At 36.5% G+C, this 17,786-nt stretch overlaps 1 protein-coding gene across 1 annotated transcript in view; it reads left to right on the forward strand.

The window, feature by feature from the left end:
* HTR2C (5-hydroxytryptamine receptor 2C) overlaps positions 1-16,575 on the forward strand; it is a 115,884-nt gene extending 99,309 nt beyond the window's left edge. The window contains exon 4 of the mRNA XM_029240626.1: positions 15,755-16,575. Coding sequence (XP_029096459.1) covers positions 15,755-16,575 — 821 coding nt within the window. The remainder of the gene's footprint in view (positions 1-15,754) is intronic.
* Positions 16,576-17,786: the final 1,211 nt, after the last annotated feature.

The raw sequence follows: 17,786 nt of genomic DNA on the forward strand, positions 1-17,786 counted from the left end.
GTGAGTTCTTTGTATATTTTGCAGATAACCCCTTATTAGTTACATCATTTATCTTCTCCCATTCAGTAGGAAGCCTTTTCACTTTGTTGATAATTTCCTTTGTTCTGCAAAGGCTTTTTAGTTTGATGTAGTTCCGTTTGTTTATTTTTGCCTTGTTGGCCTTGCCTGAGGAGACTTATTCAAAAAAAATATTGCTAAGACCAATGTTAAGGAGCACACTGCATACATTTCCTTCTAGGAGTTTTATGGTTTCAGGTCTTACATTTAAGTCTTCAATCCATTTTGAGTTTATTTTCATATGAGGTATGAAAGTAGTCCAGTTTGATTCTTCTACATGTAGCTGTCCAGTTTTACTGACACCATTTATTGAAGAGGCTGTCTTTTCTCCATTGTATATTCTTGCCTCCTCTATCATAGATAAATTGACCATATAACTGTGAATTCATTCCTAGGTTCTCTATTCTCTTCCGTTGACCTAAGTATATGTTTTTTGAGCCAGTATCATACTGTTTTGATTACTGTAGATTTGTAGTGTAGTTAGAAATCAGGGAGCATGATACCACCAGCTTTGTTCTTTTTTCTCAAGATAGTTTTGGCTCTTCAGGGTCTTTTGTGTTTCCATACAAATTGGGAAATTTTTTGTTCTAGTTCTGTGGGAAATGCCTTTTGGTATTTTTATAGGGATTGCATTGAATATGTAGATTGCCTTGGGTAGTATGGTCATTTTAACAATATTAATTCTTCCAGTTCATGAACACAGTATATCTTTCCATCTGTTTGTTTCATCTTCAATTTCTTTCACCAGTGTCTTATAGTTTTCCAATACAGGTCTTTTATCTCCTTAGTTAGACTTAATGTTAGGTATTTTATTCTTTTTGATGCTATTATAAATGTAATTGTTTCCTTAATTTCTCTTTCTGATAGTTTGTTGTTAGTGTATAGAAATGCAACAGATTTCTGCATATTAATTTTGTATCCCACAACTTTACCAAATTCGTTGATGAGTTCTAGTAGTTTTTGTAGAAATCTTTATGCATCTATATATAATATCATGTCATCTGCAAACAGTGAGTTTTACCTTTTCCATTCCGATTTGGATTCCTTTTATTTATTTTTCTTGTCTGATTGCTGTGGCTAGGAATTCCAATACTATGCTGAATAAAAGTGGTGAGAGTGGGGCATCATTCTGTTTCTGATCTTAGAGGAAATGCTTTCAGCTTTTAACCACTGAGTATGTTGTTAGCTGTGGGCTTGTCATATATGGCCTTTTATGTTGACTTATGTCCCCTCTATACTCACTTTCTGGAGAGTTTTTATCATAAATCAATGTTGAATTTTGTCAAAAGCTTTTTCTGTATCTATTGAGAGGATCATATGATTTTTATTCTTCAATTTGTTAATATGGTGTATGACATGATTGATGTTTGAATATTGAACCATCCTTGCATCCCTGGGATAAACCCTATTTCAGCATGGTCTATTATTCTTTTAATGTATTGTTGAATTCAGCTTGCTAATATTTTGTTAAGGATGTTTTTGTATCTATGTTCATCAGTACTATTGGTCTGTAATTTTCTTTTTTGTGATATCTTTTCTGGTTTTGGCAGCAGGACGATGCTGGCCTTTTGGAATGAACTTGAAAACATTCCTTCCTCTTCAAGTTTCTGGAATAGTCTGAGAAGGATAGACATTAACTCTTATCTAAATATTTGGTGGAATTCCCCTTTGTCACCATCTGTTCCTGGAATATTTTTTTATTACTGATTCAATTTTATTACTCAAAATTGGTCTGTTCATATTTTCTATTTCTTCCTGATTCAGTCTTGGGAGGTACATTTCTAGAAATTTGTCCATTTCTTCTAAGTTGTCCATTTTATTGGTATAGACTTGTTCATAGTAATATTTTATGATTCTTTGTAGTTCTGTGATGTTGACTTAACTCCCCATTTTTCATTTCTGAATTTATAGTTTTGAACCCTCTCTCATTTTTTTCTTTATGAGCTGGCTAAAGGTTCATCAATTTTGTTTATCTTTTTAAAGAACAAGCTCTTAGTTTTATTGATCTTTTCTATTTTTTTAGTCTCTATTTTATTTATTTCTACTCTGATATTTATGATTTCTTTCCTTCTACTAACTTGGGGTTTTGTTCTATTTCTAGTTCATTTAGTGTAAGGTTTGGTTGTATATTTGAGATTTTCTGGTTTCCTGAAGCAGGCTTGTATCACTATAAACTTCCCTTCTAGAACTGTTTTTGCTGCATCACATAGATTTTGGATCATTGTGCTTTCATTTTCATTTGTCTCCAGGTATTTTTTGATCTCCTCTTTGATTTCTTCAGAGACCTATTGGTTATTTAGCAGCATATTGTTTAGCCTCCATGTGTTTATGATTTTTGAAGTTTTTATCTTGCAGTTTTCTGATCTCATAGTGTTGCAATGTGATGTTTAATATGATTACAATCTTCTTCAATTTACTAAGATTTGTTTTGTAGCTTAGCATGGGATCTACTCTGGAGAATGTTCCATGTGCACTTGAAAAGAATGTGTATTCTGCTGCTTTGGATGGAATGTTCTATATAAATCTATTAGGTCCCTCCAGTATAATGTATCATTTAAAGCCAGTGTTTCCTTATTGATTTTTGGTCTGGATGATCTGTCCATTGATGTAAGTGGAGTGTTAAAATCCCCTACTATTATTGTGTTCCTGTCAATTCCTCCCTTTATCTGTTAATATTCACTTTACACATTTAGGTGCTCCTATGTCAGGTGCATATATATTTACAATTGTTATATCTTCTTTTGGATTCATCCCTTGATCCTTATGTAATGTCCTTCTTCGTCTCTTGTAACAGTTTTTATTTTAAAGTTTATTTTTTTGTGGTATAAGTATTTCTGTGCTGGCTTTCTTTTCATTTCTATTTGCATGGAATAACTTCTTCCATTCCCTCAGTTTCATTCTCTTGTCTTTAGATCTCAAGTAAGTCTCTTGTAGGCAGCATAGTGATGGGGCTTGTTTTTGTATCTGTTCAGCCACTCTATGTCTTTTGATTGGAACATTAATTCATTTACATTTAAGTAATTATTGATAGGTATGTACTTATTGCCATTTTGTTCATTGTTTTGGGGCTGTTTTGTAGTTCTATTTTTTCATTTATACTTCTTTTGTTCTCTTCCCTTGTGATTTGATAACTATCTTTAGTGTTATGTTTGGACTTCTTTCTCTTTTTGTGTGTATTTCTATTATAGATTTTGTTTGTGGTTACAATGAACTTTATATATATCTATATAAATATATGATTATTTTAAGTTGCTATCTCTTAAGTTCAAATGCATTTTAACAAACCTGAATTTTTATGTCCTTCCCCACTTTTAATGTTTTGGACATCATAGTTTACAACCTTTTTGTTTTGTGTATCCCTTAACTATTTACTGTGGATATAGATGATTTTACTACTTTTGTCTTTTAAGCTTCTTACTAATTTCATAAGTGATTGATCTACTACCTTCACTATATATTTGTCTTTAGCAATGAGATTTTCTCCTTTTGTAATTTTCATTTTTCTGGTTGTGGAGTTGTGGTCTTTCTTTCCCAATTAGAGTAGTACCTTTACTATTTCTTCTGAAACTGATTTCATGGTTCTGAATTCTTTTAGCTTTTGCTCATCTGCAAAATTCTTGATCTCTCCTTTAATTCTGAGTGACAGCCCTGTTAGGTAGAGTATTCTTGGTAGTAGGTTTTTTCCTTTCATCACTTTTAATATATCATGCCACTCTTTCTGACCTGCAGAGTTTCTGCTGAAAAGTCAACTGATAGCCTCATGGGAGTTCCCTCGTACATAACTTGCTGCTTTTCCTTTGGTGCTTTTAATATTCTCTTTTTATCTTTAATTTTTGTCATTTTAATTACAATGTGTCTTGGCCTGTTCCTCTTTGAGTTTATCCTGTTTGAGACTCTCTGTGATTCCTGGACCTGGATGGCTGTTTTCTTTCCCAGGTTAGAAAAGTTTTCAGCTATTATGACTTCAAATAAGTTCCCTGCACATTTTTCTCTCTCTTCTCTTTCTGGGATCCCTACAATGCAAGTGTTAATAGGCTTGATGTTGTCCCAGAGGTCTCTTAAACTGTCCTGATATTTAAAAAAAAAAATTTTCTGTTCTGCCTGAGTGATTTCCACTGCTCTGCTTTCCAGTTCCCTGATCTCTTCCTTTGTATCATCTAATCTACTGTTGATTCCTTCTGGTTTATTTTTTATTTCAGTTATTGTATTCTTCAGCTTTGCTTGGTTCTTATTTATATTTTCTAACTCTTTGTTTAAAAACTTCTAACGTCTAACTGTGTTTATCCATCCTTCTCCTGAGTTACTTGAGCACCTTCATGATCATTACCTTGAACTCTTTATACTGTTTATCTCCATTTAGTTCTTCTGGGGCTTTATCTTGTTCCTCCTTTAAGCACATATTTCTCTGCTGCCTCAATTTGCCTAATTTGCTGTTTTTATTTCTATGTTTCTGGTAGGTGGGTTACATTTTCTGACCTTGGAGAAGTGGCCTTATGTAGGAGACTTACTATGCCTTTCAGCAGTGCACTCCCCTCTGGTCACCAGAGCTACATGCTCTAGTGGTGTCATCTATGTGAGCTGCATGGGCCCTTCTTTTGTGGTGGGCTGACTACTATAGGTATGCTTGTAGGTAAGGCTGGCCCCCAGTCTGGTTGGTTGCTGGGCCCTGCCTATTGTGAAGATTGCTGGTTGCTGGTGGGCAGGGCTGTGTCCCATCATGTCTGGTGGCACAGTCCAGGGGTTCCTGAGGCTAATGCTGGCCTGCTGGTGGGCAGGGTAGGGTCCTGTGATCTCTGGTGCTAGAATTGGCACTTGCCAGCACCATTGTCCTCATGGCAGAATGAGCTCCCCAAAATGGCTACTGCTAGCATGTATGTCCCCAGGGTGGATCCAAGTTTTCTCCTGCCTCTCCAGGAGGCTAAGATAGCAAGTGGTTATGACCCAGGCTCCTTTCATATTACTGCCTCTGCCCTGGGTCTCAGAGCTTGTGAGGCTTTGTGTGTGCCAAGAGTAGAGTCTCTTTTTCCTACAGCCCTCCCCAAAAGTAAGCCCCACTGGCCTTCAAAGCCAAACATTCTGGGGACTTGTCTTCCTGGTGCAAGCCCCCTGGGCGAGGAGCCCAACGTGGGGCTTGGACCACTCATTCCTTGGGAAGAACCCTTGCAATTGTAATATCCTCTCATTTGTGGGTTACCTACCCAGGGGGCTGGGTCTTGTCTATATTGTGTCTCTACCCCTCCAACCTGTCTCATTTTGGTTCCTTCTTTATATTTTTCGTTGTAAAAGATCTTTAATACCAGTCTTCAGGTTGTCCTCATTGATGGTTGTTCTGTAAATAGTTGTAATTTTGACGTTCCTATGAGAGGAGGTGAACTCAGGGTCTTTCTACTTCACCATCTTGGCCACTCCCTCCCTGCATCTTTATTTTAACTAACTTATAACTGAAATTTGGGATTTACTTCAATTACAAATGTAAGCAATAAACCAAAATAGTAATTTGCAATATCTGTAACAGTATCACCAATAGGCATTACAAATACTTGAAAATCATATTTGGTTGTGGCAGATATCTTGCCATATGATAGATGTTCATCACTATTTCAAATTTCAGGAGCTGTTAGGCCCATTACTAGATTTTGTTATTTAATGTGCTAATTAAAACCTGCATATATTACTGTTTCTAAATTTTATCTTTAATATTTTGATAGCAGAATGTCAAAATAATTTATTTCCTTTGCAATCTCCTGTATGTTATTTTATACATTAAAAACATTATTCTAAGAAGAGATCCTTAGGTACAAAAAGGTTTGGAACCCTTTCCCTAGATTTTTGTATGACTTCTTTTCACCAAAGTTCTCCCTAAAAGATCATGACCTTGAAGTTTCCCTTTATAAGAAAGATCCTGTTCCCAACCGCACCTGTCTCCTGAGTTTTAAACAACTATATTCACAGAGAATTCCATATTGATACTCACAAACATCTCTAACTTTACACAATCCAAAGTGAGTCCATTACTTTCACTGCCAAAATCCTGCTCCTTCATCTATGTTCTTGTGCTTAATGGCATCCCCATCTACCTAATGACACAAAACAGAAATTTTCATTTACTTAACTCTTGCCTCTCCCTCACATGCCACATCCTATCAATCACCATATCCTATCAATGGAACTTCTAAATGGCTCAAAAAATCTGTCTATTCTCCCAGTCCCCTCTACTCTTCCCTTAATTCTTTCCCTTGTATAATAATCTTTTTTTTTTTTAACCTGTTACAAGAGAATTGAGGCCACCCTCTACCCAAGTCTTGACTTTCTTCCTGGAACCCATGAGTCTATTTTTTCTCAAGTTCTCAGGGTCTGGCTCCATTACTCAATGTCTTTTTCTCCACATCTTCAAACTCCCTCTCCTGAATATTTTTCCAATAGCATGTAAGGGTGTTCAACTGTCTGATTTTATCTTTAAGAAAGCTGACTATCCACACTCATCTATCTGCATTTACTCTCCTTATTTCTCACTGCTTTGTGGAATCAACAGATATACATTTAAATCACTTTGTGCATCCAGTTAACAACTCTGTTCTTTTGCCATTTAACACTTTCTTCTCATCTCTCTTCTACCTTTTTGTATAAGACCCAATACTTTCTGCCACCCATTCATACTACTATGTCTTCTAATAGAAAGGAACAACCAGTCTTTAGTCCTAGTGTAATTTTTCCAACTGTTTCCAACTTTGCCTCCTCAGGGACCTTTATCTAACATCTTAACCTTTCTTTTCTGTATCTTTTTTTTTTTTTTTTTTTTTCTTTTCTGTATCTTTAAGCTCTTCCACTCTATTGGCTTTCACCTTTAATGTGTAAGCATATTATTGCACCTTAAATATAATCTTAGTTTCCTCAATCTTCATTAGCTTGTGAGCAATGTAGAGGAGGAAAAATAATTTTCCCTCTACCCTTCTGAGTTTTGGGCTTAGACTCCTATAATAAAACACAGTTTAAAAAGAGAAAACAAACAAGTTTATTAACATGTATATGTTATGTATACATGGGAGATACCCAGAAAAACTAAGTAACTACCCCAAATGGTGTAAGCCATCACCTTAAATACCATCTTCAGCTAAAGACAAATAAAGATGTGGGGTGGGGGAAACCAGTTATAAGAGGTGACCAGGAAAAGCTAGGTAAACAAGGGTTAGGTTTGTTATGCAGAATTAAGTGGGTTTCTTCTCCATTGATAAGATTCTCTTATGATTTAGTCATCCTTCTCTTCCAGGTACAGAGAGGAAAATGTTTACGAATGGAGATTTCCTTTGTAAATGCAAATTTCTCTTAGGCTGTTTTCAGAGCTTCTCTTGTGTCTGTCATTTCTCAAAATAACTCAAAATAATCCTTACGCCAAAGACGCATATTTTGGGGTGGCATATTCTGCTACCCATCAGTAGTAATGTTGCCATATTTCGATGTTATCTCAAATTTCACTTCCTCATGCACTCAGCCATATTATAGTTGGACCTCCCTAGGACCTCCCTCACTGTTAAAAAAATAAAATTCAACTGAGTAAATTGGAAGATCTAATTGGCTTTATTCAATGATTCATGAATTGGGTAGCATCCCTTCTAGTGAATAGATAAGCACTTCAAGGGACTGGACAAAATGGAAGGTTTTTACAGGCAGAAGGAGAGTGGGGCAAGGAAGTTATTAGCAAAAGAAAATAATTATTTCAGGTTAGGTCATCTTCTTTTGAGGGAAAAGGTAATGGAAGGGGTCATTATGCAGATTACCTCATTAGTGCTGACCAGGAAATTTCAGATTGCTTAAAAGTCACATTAGTGGGCAGCAGCCGCATGGCACAAGGATATTGGCTCGGTGCTTCGTGGCAGCCTGGAAGGGTGGGATAGGGAGGGTGGGAGGGAGGGAGACGCAAGAGGGAAGACATATGGGAACATATGTATATGTATAACTGATTCACTTTGTTATGGGGCAGAAACTAACACACCATTGTAAAGCAATTATACCCCAATAAAGATGTTAAAAAAAAAAAAAAGTCACATTATTGGGAGAAGTTGAGACTGCTATTAAGCCTTGGTTTGCTGTCATGGAGGCAGATGACTCCATTTGGTGCTTGCTATTTCTTTTTAACACCCAGCTGTCCAGAAACTCTTACCCAAGTTTATCTTACAAACCCTGGGCATTCCTTTTGTCACCTCATGAACTGTCTTCTCATGCTTTCCTGCTTACGAAGAATCTTCTTCTTTTAGTTCCACTTCCCTCAAAGTCATTTAAGGTCTTTTCCTTACTCGATATCCTTCATTCATGCATGCCTAGGTTCCTACTCTTCTCAAAGCTAAAAACTCCTTAAGTTCAAAGTTGACTCTCAACCTGATTCTGACTTCCTTAAAATTCCCACTGCATCATCACAATACTGATTTATCTGCCAAAGTATGCAAAATATTTCTCCAACTCTCAGTCACACTTTGTCACCTGAGAACTAAGGAAGCACTGCTTGTGTTTGTTTTGTCTTCTCTGTTCTTCTCTAAAAATAGTTCCTTCATCTTCTGCTGTCAATTCCCATTGTCAAGGGACTCACTTATTACTCCGTGAGGCAAGGGACCATTCCCATAGCCTGACATTGTGTCATCCTCCTAGGTGTCCTTGAAAAAATTCCTCTCCATGAAAAACTCATGAAAATAGATATCTAGGAGATAGCCCTGCAGTTCAGTAAAAAATTCCCTTAATCTATGTTTTCATTTTGATGTTGGTCAATCTGCTCCAGGAAATGTATTTTATAATCTATCTTTCCTCTATCTAATTACCATTTATTATTCATCTCTTGGCAATCTGTTTCCTGTCTTCACTACTCCACTATAATTGTTCTCTCTATAATCACCAGTGACCTCATTTTCAAAGACAGAGGAAATGTTTCAAATTCTAGACCCTTCTGTGACATTTGATGCTGTTGAGGATGCCTTGTTCAGAACGCTCCCTCTTTTTGCATGTTACGACATAATTTTTCGTTCACAGTGAACTATTACCATGCTGCTGATAGCCACTTTGCAAATTTTGCTACTGGTAATTTTGATCTTACCAGAAGATGTCAAAAGAAGTTTATCAGACCAGGCTCACACATACGCTGACAATGTAACGCTATGTAATGACTACTGTCTGGCCAACACTGATTGTAAGATACTATCAATTGTAAGATGCATCACACATTAGATGCTAAAATCTAAAAGAAATGTACATCTAAGAATGATTGGCATATGGTATTATTATCTGATTGAAGAGAACTGATCTGTGTTGCTTGAATTCAAGGCTTCAAGAAATAATGCGAACATCTTTATACATTCTCTGAACTTACTTGCCTTATCTGAAGTAAAATAACTGCACCAAGTTATTTTATGGCTTTTATGAGGCTAGAATAAAATAATGCATATAAAGTATATACTGCAGATACAGTACCAAAGTTAGTAAGCACTCAATAAATGATAGTAGTCGTGGTAGTCATAGTAACACATATTTTCAATAAAAACTTGAACTATAACTATTACTGAATTCAGTGTTCCTAAAATGCTAAGACTCCACATGTTTATTGAAAGTATTTTTTTCTCTCTGAGTTTAAGTACCTTAATGAATAATAATCACTTTCACAGGATTTTCTGAGAACTAAATGAGATAATGCATGCAAAATATTTGACTGTTTATTGGTTGAAGTAGTACCTGATATTTTCAGCCGAATGTGAATTATAACTTATCTTTGTTCTTTCTAAAATTCTAAAGATGATGTAGATTAATTGAAGTTAATTTCAGAAAGACTTAGTAATTCTAGTTAATAATTCCTTCTTTTTATGTTTTTTGTCTGGATTAAATAATATATGAAAGTATGTAATAATTATAAAACACATGACTCAGCGTGTGACAAATAAAAAGCACTCAGTAAAAAGTAGTTATTATTATTGCAATTGTTGTTATTTATACCTGGCATTTTCTTTCTTTTTTCTTTTTAACGTTTTTATTGGAGTATAATTGCTTTACAATGGTGTGTTAGTTTCTGCTTTATAACAAAGTGAATCAGTTATACATATATCCCCATATCTCTTCCCTCTTGCATCTCCCTCCCTCCCACCCTCCCTATCCCACCCTTCTAGCTGGTCACAAAGCACTGAGCTGATCTCCCTGTGCTACGCAACTGCTTCCCACTAGTTACCTATTTTATTTTTGGTAGTGTATATATATCCATATATACACTACCACTCTCTCACTTTGTCCCAGCTTACCCTTCCCCCTCCTGGTATCCTCAAGTCCATTCTCTAGTAGGTCTGCGTCTTTATTTTATTCCCATCTTGCCCCTAGGTTCTTCATGACCTTTTTTTTTTTTTTTTTTAGATTCCATATATATGTGTTAATATACGGTATTTGTTTTTCTCTTTCTGCCTTAGTTCACTCTGTATGACAGACTCTAGGTCCATCCACCTCACTACAAATAACTCAATTTCATTTCTTTTTATAGCTGAGTAATATTCCATTTATATATGTGCCACATCTTCTTTATCCATTCATCTGTCGATGGACACTTTAGGTTGCTTCCATGTCCTGGCTATTGTAAATAGAGCTGCAATGAACGTTGTGGTACATGACTCCTTTTGAATTATGGTTTTCTCAGGGTATATGCCCAGTAGTGGGGTTGCTGGGTTGTATGGTAGTTTTATTTTTACTTTTTTAAGGAACCTCCATACTGTTCTCCATAGTGGCTGTATCAGTTTACATTTCCACCAACAGTGTCGGAGGATTCCCTTTTCTCCACATCCTCTCCAGCATTTATTGTTTGTAGATTTTTTTAAAATTAATTTATTTATTTTGGGCTGTGTTGGGTCTTCATTTCTGTGCGAGGGCTTTCTCTAGTTGTGGCAAGTGGGGGCCACTCTTCATTGGGATGCACAGGCCTCTCACTATCGCGGCCTCTCTTGTGGCGGAGCACAGGCTCCAGACGCGCAGGCTCAGTAGTTGTGGCACACGGGCCTAGTTGCTCCGCGGCATGTGGGATCTTCATAGACCAGGGTGTGGACCCGTGTCCCCTGCATTAGCATACAGATTCTCAACCACTGCACCACCAGGGAAGCCCCTGTTTGTAGACTTTTTGATGATGGCCATTCTGACCGGTGTGAGATGATATCGCACTGTAGTTTTGATTTGCATTTCTCTAATGATTAATGATGTTGAGCATTCTTTCATGTGTTTGTTGGCAATCTGTATATCTTCTTTGGAGTTCATTTTCACTTTTTCTCCTTGGACATATCAAAGGTTTAAAAATATCAAAGACTGCTCCATTATACTTGCTAAATTAATTTAACTTTTCTGAAGTTAACTTCAAATAACATGCGCCTTTCATAATTTTTACGACAATGAGTGAGATGATGCATGTAAAATATTTAGTTGCTATTATTGATGTTGTTTATGTTTACCCTGACATAACATCACCTGAATTTCTACTAGCTGACAAATTTAAAATACTGAGAAAGACTTTATAAATTTGCTGAATTTAACTCTCCAGGGCTCCAGTAACTTCATCCATTAATATAGAACAGCAGCTCTCAAACTCTTTGGTGTCAGGACCTATTTATACTTTTCAAAATAATTGAAGACCTCAAAGAGCTTTTGTTTGTGTGGATTATATCTATTGATATTTATTATAATATAACTTAAAACTGAGAAATGTTTAACATATTTATGAATCATTTCATTTTAAATAACAGTAATGAATCCATTTAATGTCAACGTAAATATTTTTTATAAAAATAAACTATATTTCCCAAAAATAATTGAGAGAAGGCCGACATTGTTTTACAGTTTTAAAATCTCTTTAATATTTAGTTTTAGGGAAATATAGTTGGATTCTCATTTATGTATCTGCATTCAACCTGTTTTATGTTATTTGGGTTGAAGTTTATAAAGAAAATGCAGTTTTAAAGATAAATAGCTGGAAAAGGGAAACATAGCAAACTCTCTAAAAGAGTATCAGAGGCCCCCCAGGGTCCTTGAACCACACTTTGAAAACTGCTGACATATACTTTTAATTTTTTTTAAGTATTGATTAAGATAATCTGTACAATAGGTACTGCTATTAATGCTGCTTTAGTTGCTATTATTTACATTTCATTTCCAGATACTGACAAAAGAACTTAAGTTTCTTGTTTTGTTGACTGCATTCACAGTTTCTAAAAAACCAAAAACCAATAAAACTAGTGATGATATAGATTTGGTAAAATGGTTAAGCTCCTTCACCAAATAATATCTGTATTTTAGGAGTTTTAACCAAATTGAGATAATATATTTTATATCTTTAATGTCAGTAATATGCATGGCTCAATGCCTGGCATACAAGATAGACTCAATAAAAGAATCACTCTTTGTTCAATGTACATAAAATTATACAAATAGATGCCAGGGATAAAATTGGCCTCACATACCCAATAACTCCTTTAGCTCATCTGGGATCACTCTGCTACCCTCTCTTGTTGTCTCTCAACAGGCTTACTTTTAGGCCCAAGAATCCTTTAGGAAAGTGAATAAATCTTTTAACAGAAACAAGCTAATACCAGTTCAGAGCTGGGCTCTGAGTAATGCTGACTTCCACTGACCTTCTGATCAGAGTGTGAGGCCTTCCCTAGAAACTTCAGATATCTAGAAATACCTAAAATACTGTGCAGCATTTCCTTGGGAATTGAATCTCCATTCCAGCACTTGTTTTCTGAGTGTAGATATGTCTACCCTTGTCAGGATTCCTCCAGAATGAATGCAAACTCCCCAGATCAAGTTTCTAGCCTCAGGCTCTGGTTCTCACATTGCTAGAGGGCAGGGGAGGGGGGCAGTTTGGAAGGGGAGCCATTCCACTATACCCCTCCTCTGGTCTTGCTATAGGATCCTGAGAAAGTGTAACATAGTTTTCTACCAACATTTTGTCAGAAAACCACCTTCTTCTCTATATTTATATGAAAATGTTGAGCGTTTCCACTCAGGAGGCCAAGACTTTTGCTCTAGAAATAATCACTTCCAAAGTTAGCAGTGGTAGTAAATCTTAGAGACTTTTATGATCTGAGGTCTAACAGTCATTTCTTTCTCTGTTTCAGAAAGGACTTCTATGTCTTCTTTTAATTTCTTCAATTTTTAAAATATTAAACTTTTGTTATAGACACTTTCAAAGATTGTAAAGTTAGATAGAATTATATAGTAAAGACCCATGTACTCATTACCCAGCTCCAAGATTTATCAGTTTATGGACTGCCTTCTTTCATCCATACTTCCATCCACTTCTCCCTCCCATATTATTTTGAAATAAACCTCAGAATCATAATACTTTATCCTTAAATACTTCAGTCTCTATATCTAAAAATATAAGATTTTTTCTACAGAACCACAATATCAACATCACTTTTAAAAATTAATGAACAAAAATTATTTAATATCATCAAAAGGCCAAACATTGTTCAAAATTTCCACCTGTGTCATGAATATTTTTTAAAATTTATTTGCATCAAGATCCCAAGAAGGTCCACATATTATAATGCTTGATAGGTCTTTTAAGTCTCTCTTAATCTTAGGTTCTCTCTCTAATTTTTTCTCTTGTAAATGATTTGTGTTTAAGTAACCCATCCCTCTTTTCTTAATCTCATATTAGCTTCCTTAACTCCAGAAAACTTCCTGCAGCCTAATCCTCACTAAAGCATTTCATGAAGGATAAAGCCAATACTGACTTTTTTCAGGCAAGCTGGATCTACACTCTTTCTAGATATTCCCTCATATTTATAACTTTTGGAATAAAGATCCTAACAGTACAAACTGACCACATTCTTACCTGTCATTTTATAACTCTTAAGAAATGTAATCTGCGTGGTTCATCAAACTGGGTGAATATTACCTTCTGATACTTGCCACTCTTCCCATCCAGAGTTCAAAGGTCTTTTCACCGGATCCTGCACTGTATTACCTGAGGACACTTTCTGTTTGCAGTGTCTCCTAGTTTTCACAGCCGTTTTTACTTTCTTGAATGGCATGCCCAGGTTCAGGGTTGCAGGCATATACCAATACCCCAAGAAGTCTTGTCACATCTATCACTGGTTCTCATACCATCACTTGGCCTCTTTCTCTAGAAAAAACAACAAACAAAAAAAAAACGGTCATTTAAGAAATTCAGGGTCTGAGTTAGAAGGCTTAAAGATCACTTTCCAAAGACTCTTTCTTCCTCATGTCTTCCTAGAAATTAATTACCAATCAATATCCTCAGTGAGCTCTTAGCAAAGAAACATTTACCATTTATTTCCTTCTTGATCATCCAGCCAAACACTCTATACCTGACAGTGTGTTAAGACAACCTGTAGGCGAGTTCCCTGGTGGCCTAGCGGTTGGGATTCTGGGTTCAATCCCTGGTCGGGAAACTGAGATACCACCACCCACGCTGTGCGGCAAAAAAAAAAAAAGACAATCTATAGGGACTTTCAGTTTCAGATTTGTCACTGTTCCCTAAAGCCAACAATGATCTTTGAGAGTGCGCTTCTATCCCCTCTCACAGTTCATAGTGCAGATATCCACCAGCTCAGGATTCCTCATAATAATCTCTGATAGAATCCTAAAAATGCAGTCTGAATTTTCCCAGGCTTCAAGTTCCTGTGGACACAAGAGAGAATAAATTAACATTAAAATTTGAATTTCACTTGCAAGTTATCCCTACTTATTAATGTAGAACCTCTTCGAGATCTACCACAATGATTTCTAAAAATTTCTAGGTTTCTTACTTATGCTCAGGCATAAGATCACCTTCTGCTCCCACCTCCTTGTTGATATCTTCTGCCTGTGAGCTTCTTTATTAATGGAAGTGCTTACCAAATTACTACCTCTCAGTATTCTTAAAAAACAAAAGAGTTCAAAACTCCACACAGAAATGGGAGGACTGTATCTTTCCCAACTCAGCATTTCTATCTGTCTCTTGACCCTGCTTAAGCACAGAGTCTCAGGAAAATGCTTACTAAAAAGACAATCCTTTCAGTTTCTGCATAGATTATGTCCACACTGTGGTCAGATCTAATTCCTGTTTGGGGGCCATACTATCCTCTCCATCTCCAGTAACTCCAGAGCTCCTAGGCCCTGTCTCCAGAGGACACACACACAGAAGTTCCTCTCCTTGACCACTTTCCTCAGGAAAAGATGTCCTTGGCTAAAAGCTCAGCCAACCCTGATATGCTATAATTACTCTTGTAGGTGGCATACACATCATTTTTATTGCATTTGGAAGATGCTTAAAAATGAACAGTTGAATTTATTGACGTCATTGAGTATAGATGTGAAGTTATTCACTCATTCAACAAATATTTATTGAGTGCTTTCTATGAGCCAGGACAGTTCTAGGAATTGGAGATAAAACAAAAAAGACACGAACCACTCTTATGCACAACCATACCTATCATTATCTCAATAATGATAATTCCACATCTTCTACAGGAAATTTGGCGAGAAGGCATTCCTAACTTGAAAAAAGCTGTCATTTTCTGATATCATACTGCTACTCTTTCATGTGACTACCCATTTATGCTGTGAATAGCCTTCAACGGATAGATCTTGCAGATAGATGCAATTAAATGCATCCCACTGTACAAATCTGTGCGACCCTTCAATATGTTGTAACAATGTCCTACCTTCTTTTCTGTTCCTGTAGGTGTATCAGTTCCTATCCCAGTGATTGGACTGAGGGATGAAGACAAGGTGTTCATCAACAACAACACCTGCGTGCTGAATGACCCAAATTTCGTTCTTATTGGGTCCTTCGTAGCTTTCTTCATACCGCTGACGATCATGGTGATTACATACTGTCTAACGATCCACGTCCTTCGCCGACAAGCTCTGATGTTACTGCACGGCCACACGGAGGAACCGCCCGGAATTAGCCTGGATTTCCTGAAGTGCTGCAAGAGGAATACTGATGAAGAGAACTCTGCAAACCCTAACCAAGATTTGAACCCACGCCGAAGGAAGAAGGAAAGACGGCCAAGGGGCACCATGCAAGCTATCAACAATGAACGGAAAGCCTCGAAAGTCCTTGGCATTGTTTTCTTTGTGTTTCTGATCATGTGGTGCCCGTTTTTTATTACTAATATCCTGTCGGTTCTTTGTGGGAAGGCTTGTAATCAAAAGCTAATGGAAAAACTTCTGAATGTGTTTGTTTGGATTGGCTATGTTTGTTCAGGAATTAATCCTCTGGTGTACACTCTTTTCAACAAAGTTTACCGAAGGGCTTTCTCCAACTATTTGCGCTGCAATTATAAGGCAGATAAAAAGCCTCGTATCAGACAAATCCCGAGAGTTGCTGCCACTGCTTTGTCTGGGAGGGAGCTTAATGTTAACATTTACCGGCACACCAATGAACCAGTGATTAAGAAAGCTGATGACCAGGAGGCCGGTATAGAGATGCAAATCGAGAATTTGGAGCTACCAGTTAATCCCTCCAATGTGGTTAGTGAAAGGATTAGTAGTGTGTAAGAAAGAGCGGTGCAGTCTTTTCCTACAGTAAAGCTACAAATGTAGGAAATTGTTCTATAATTCTTCTGTTTGTCATAACCTAATGTAAATATTGCTGTCTGAAAAAGTTGTTTTTATATATAGCTTTGCAATCCTGTACTTTACAATCATGCTTACAGTAGTGAGATTTAGGGTTCTGTATTTACTGTTCATAATAGATTGAGAATAATTTACTTTGGTTGTTTGATGCAAACATGTTGATTTTTTCCCCCCTTCCTTCCTTCCTTCCTCCTTCCCTCCCTCTCTTTCTTGCTTTCTTTCTTTCCCTCTTCTCTCTCTCTCTCTTTTTCTTTTTCACATACGGAAGTGTTGATCTTCATCTCAGGTGACATTTGCAGGAGACCAGAATGATGCACAGGACAGTGGTTACATTTCAACCACGCCAAAATTGAACAAATTCAGTGAAATCTATTTTCTGGGTTAACAGTAAATATACACTTTAAATTCTTGCTCAGCTCATCTACACACATAAACACAGTAAGATAGGTTCTGCCATCTGATAATCTATCATAACTATTAGTGAGTCAAAGGCAGAACTTAGCCTTGTTGTCACACATAGGGGAAATTTTGACATTGTCAGAATGTTCTGTTGATATTTTACTGCAATGTCTGTCACCAGACATAGTGGTATTTTAACATAGCAGCTGGTTAACCAGGACTACAGAAGTGAAAGGATGATACGAGATATATACACCAATAACAGCTTTTCACTTCTTACAGACAATGTTCAAATTCTGATTATAATGACAAGCAAACTGGAATTAGTGTTTTCATTCTGGTCCTTAGTAAATACCTAATTCCATGATTAAACTGGGAAACAAAATCCCAGAGTTATTTCCCAATCCAGGATTCATCATCAATTGGGTTTTGATCTCAGGATCCTGGAAGTTTGTGTGCTACACACAAAATGAAATTAGCATTTTGAGCCTTATTAAAATAGTATATTAATTATGGTACCTCTATCTATAGGACCTAATTTAGCAGTCCATTTTTGAGTAAAACTTGCGTTGGAAGCATAGATGATCAAAAGCTTGGAAGTTTTGCTTGATTAAGGACTACAGAACTGGGCCCTTAGAATGTGAAAAAAAAGGAATTAAAAAGAAGCTTTTACTGAACTTTGGGAAAAACAGAAATACAAAGTTTCCATTTGGATTTTAAACAAAATGTATCTC

Source organism: Monodon monoceros, unplaced genomic scaffold, assembly GCF_005190385.1.
Source record: "Monodon monoceros isolate NGI ecotype Baffin Bay Population unplaced genomic scaffold, NGI_Narwhal_1 Super_Scaffold_22, whole genome shotgun sequence".
Lineage (NCBI taxonomy): Eukaryota > Metazoa > Chordata > Mammalia > Artiodactyla > Monodontidae > Monodon > Monodon monoceros.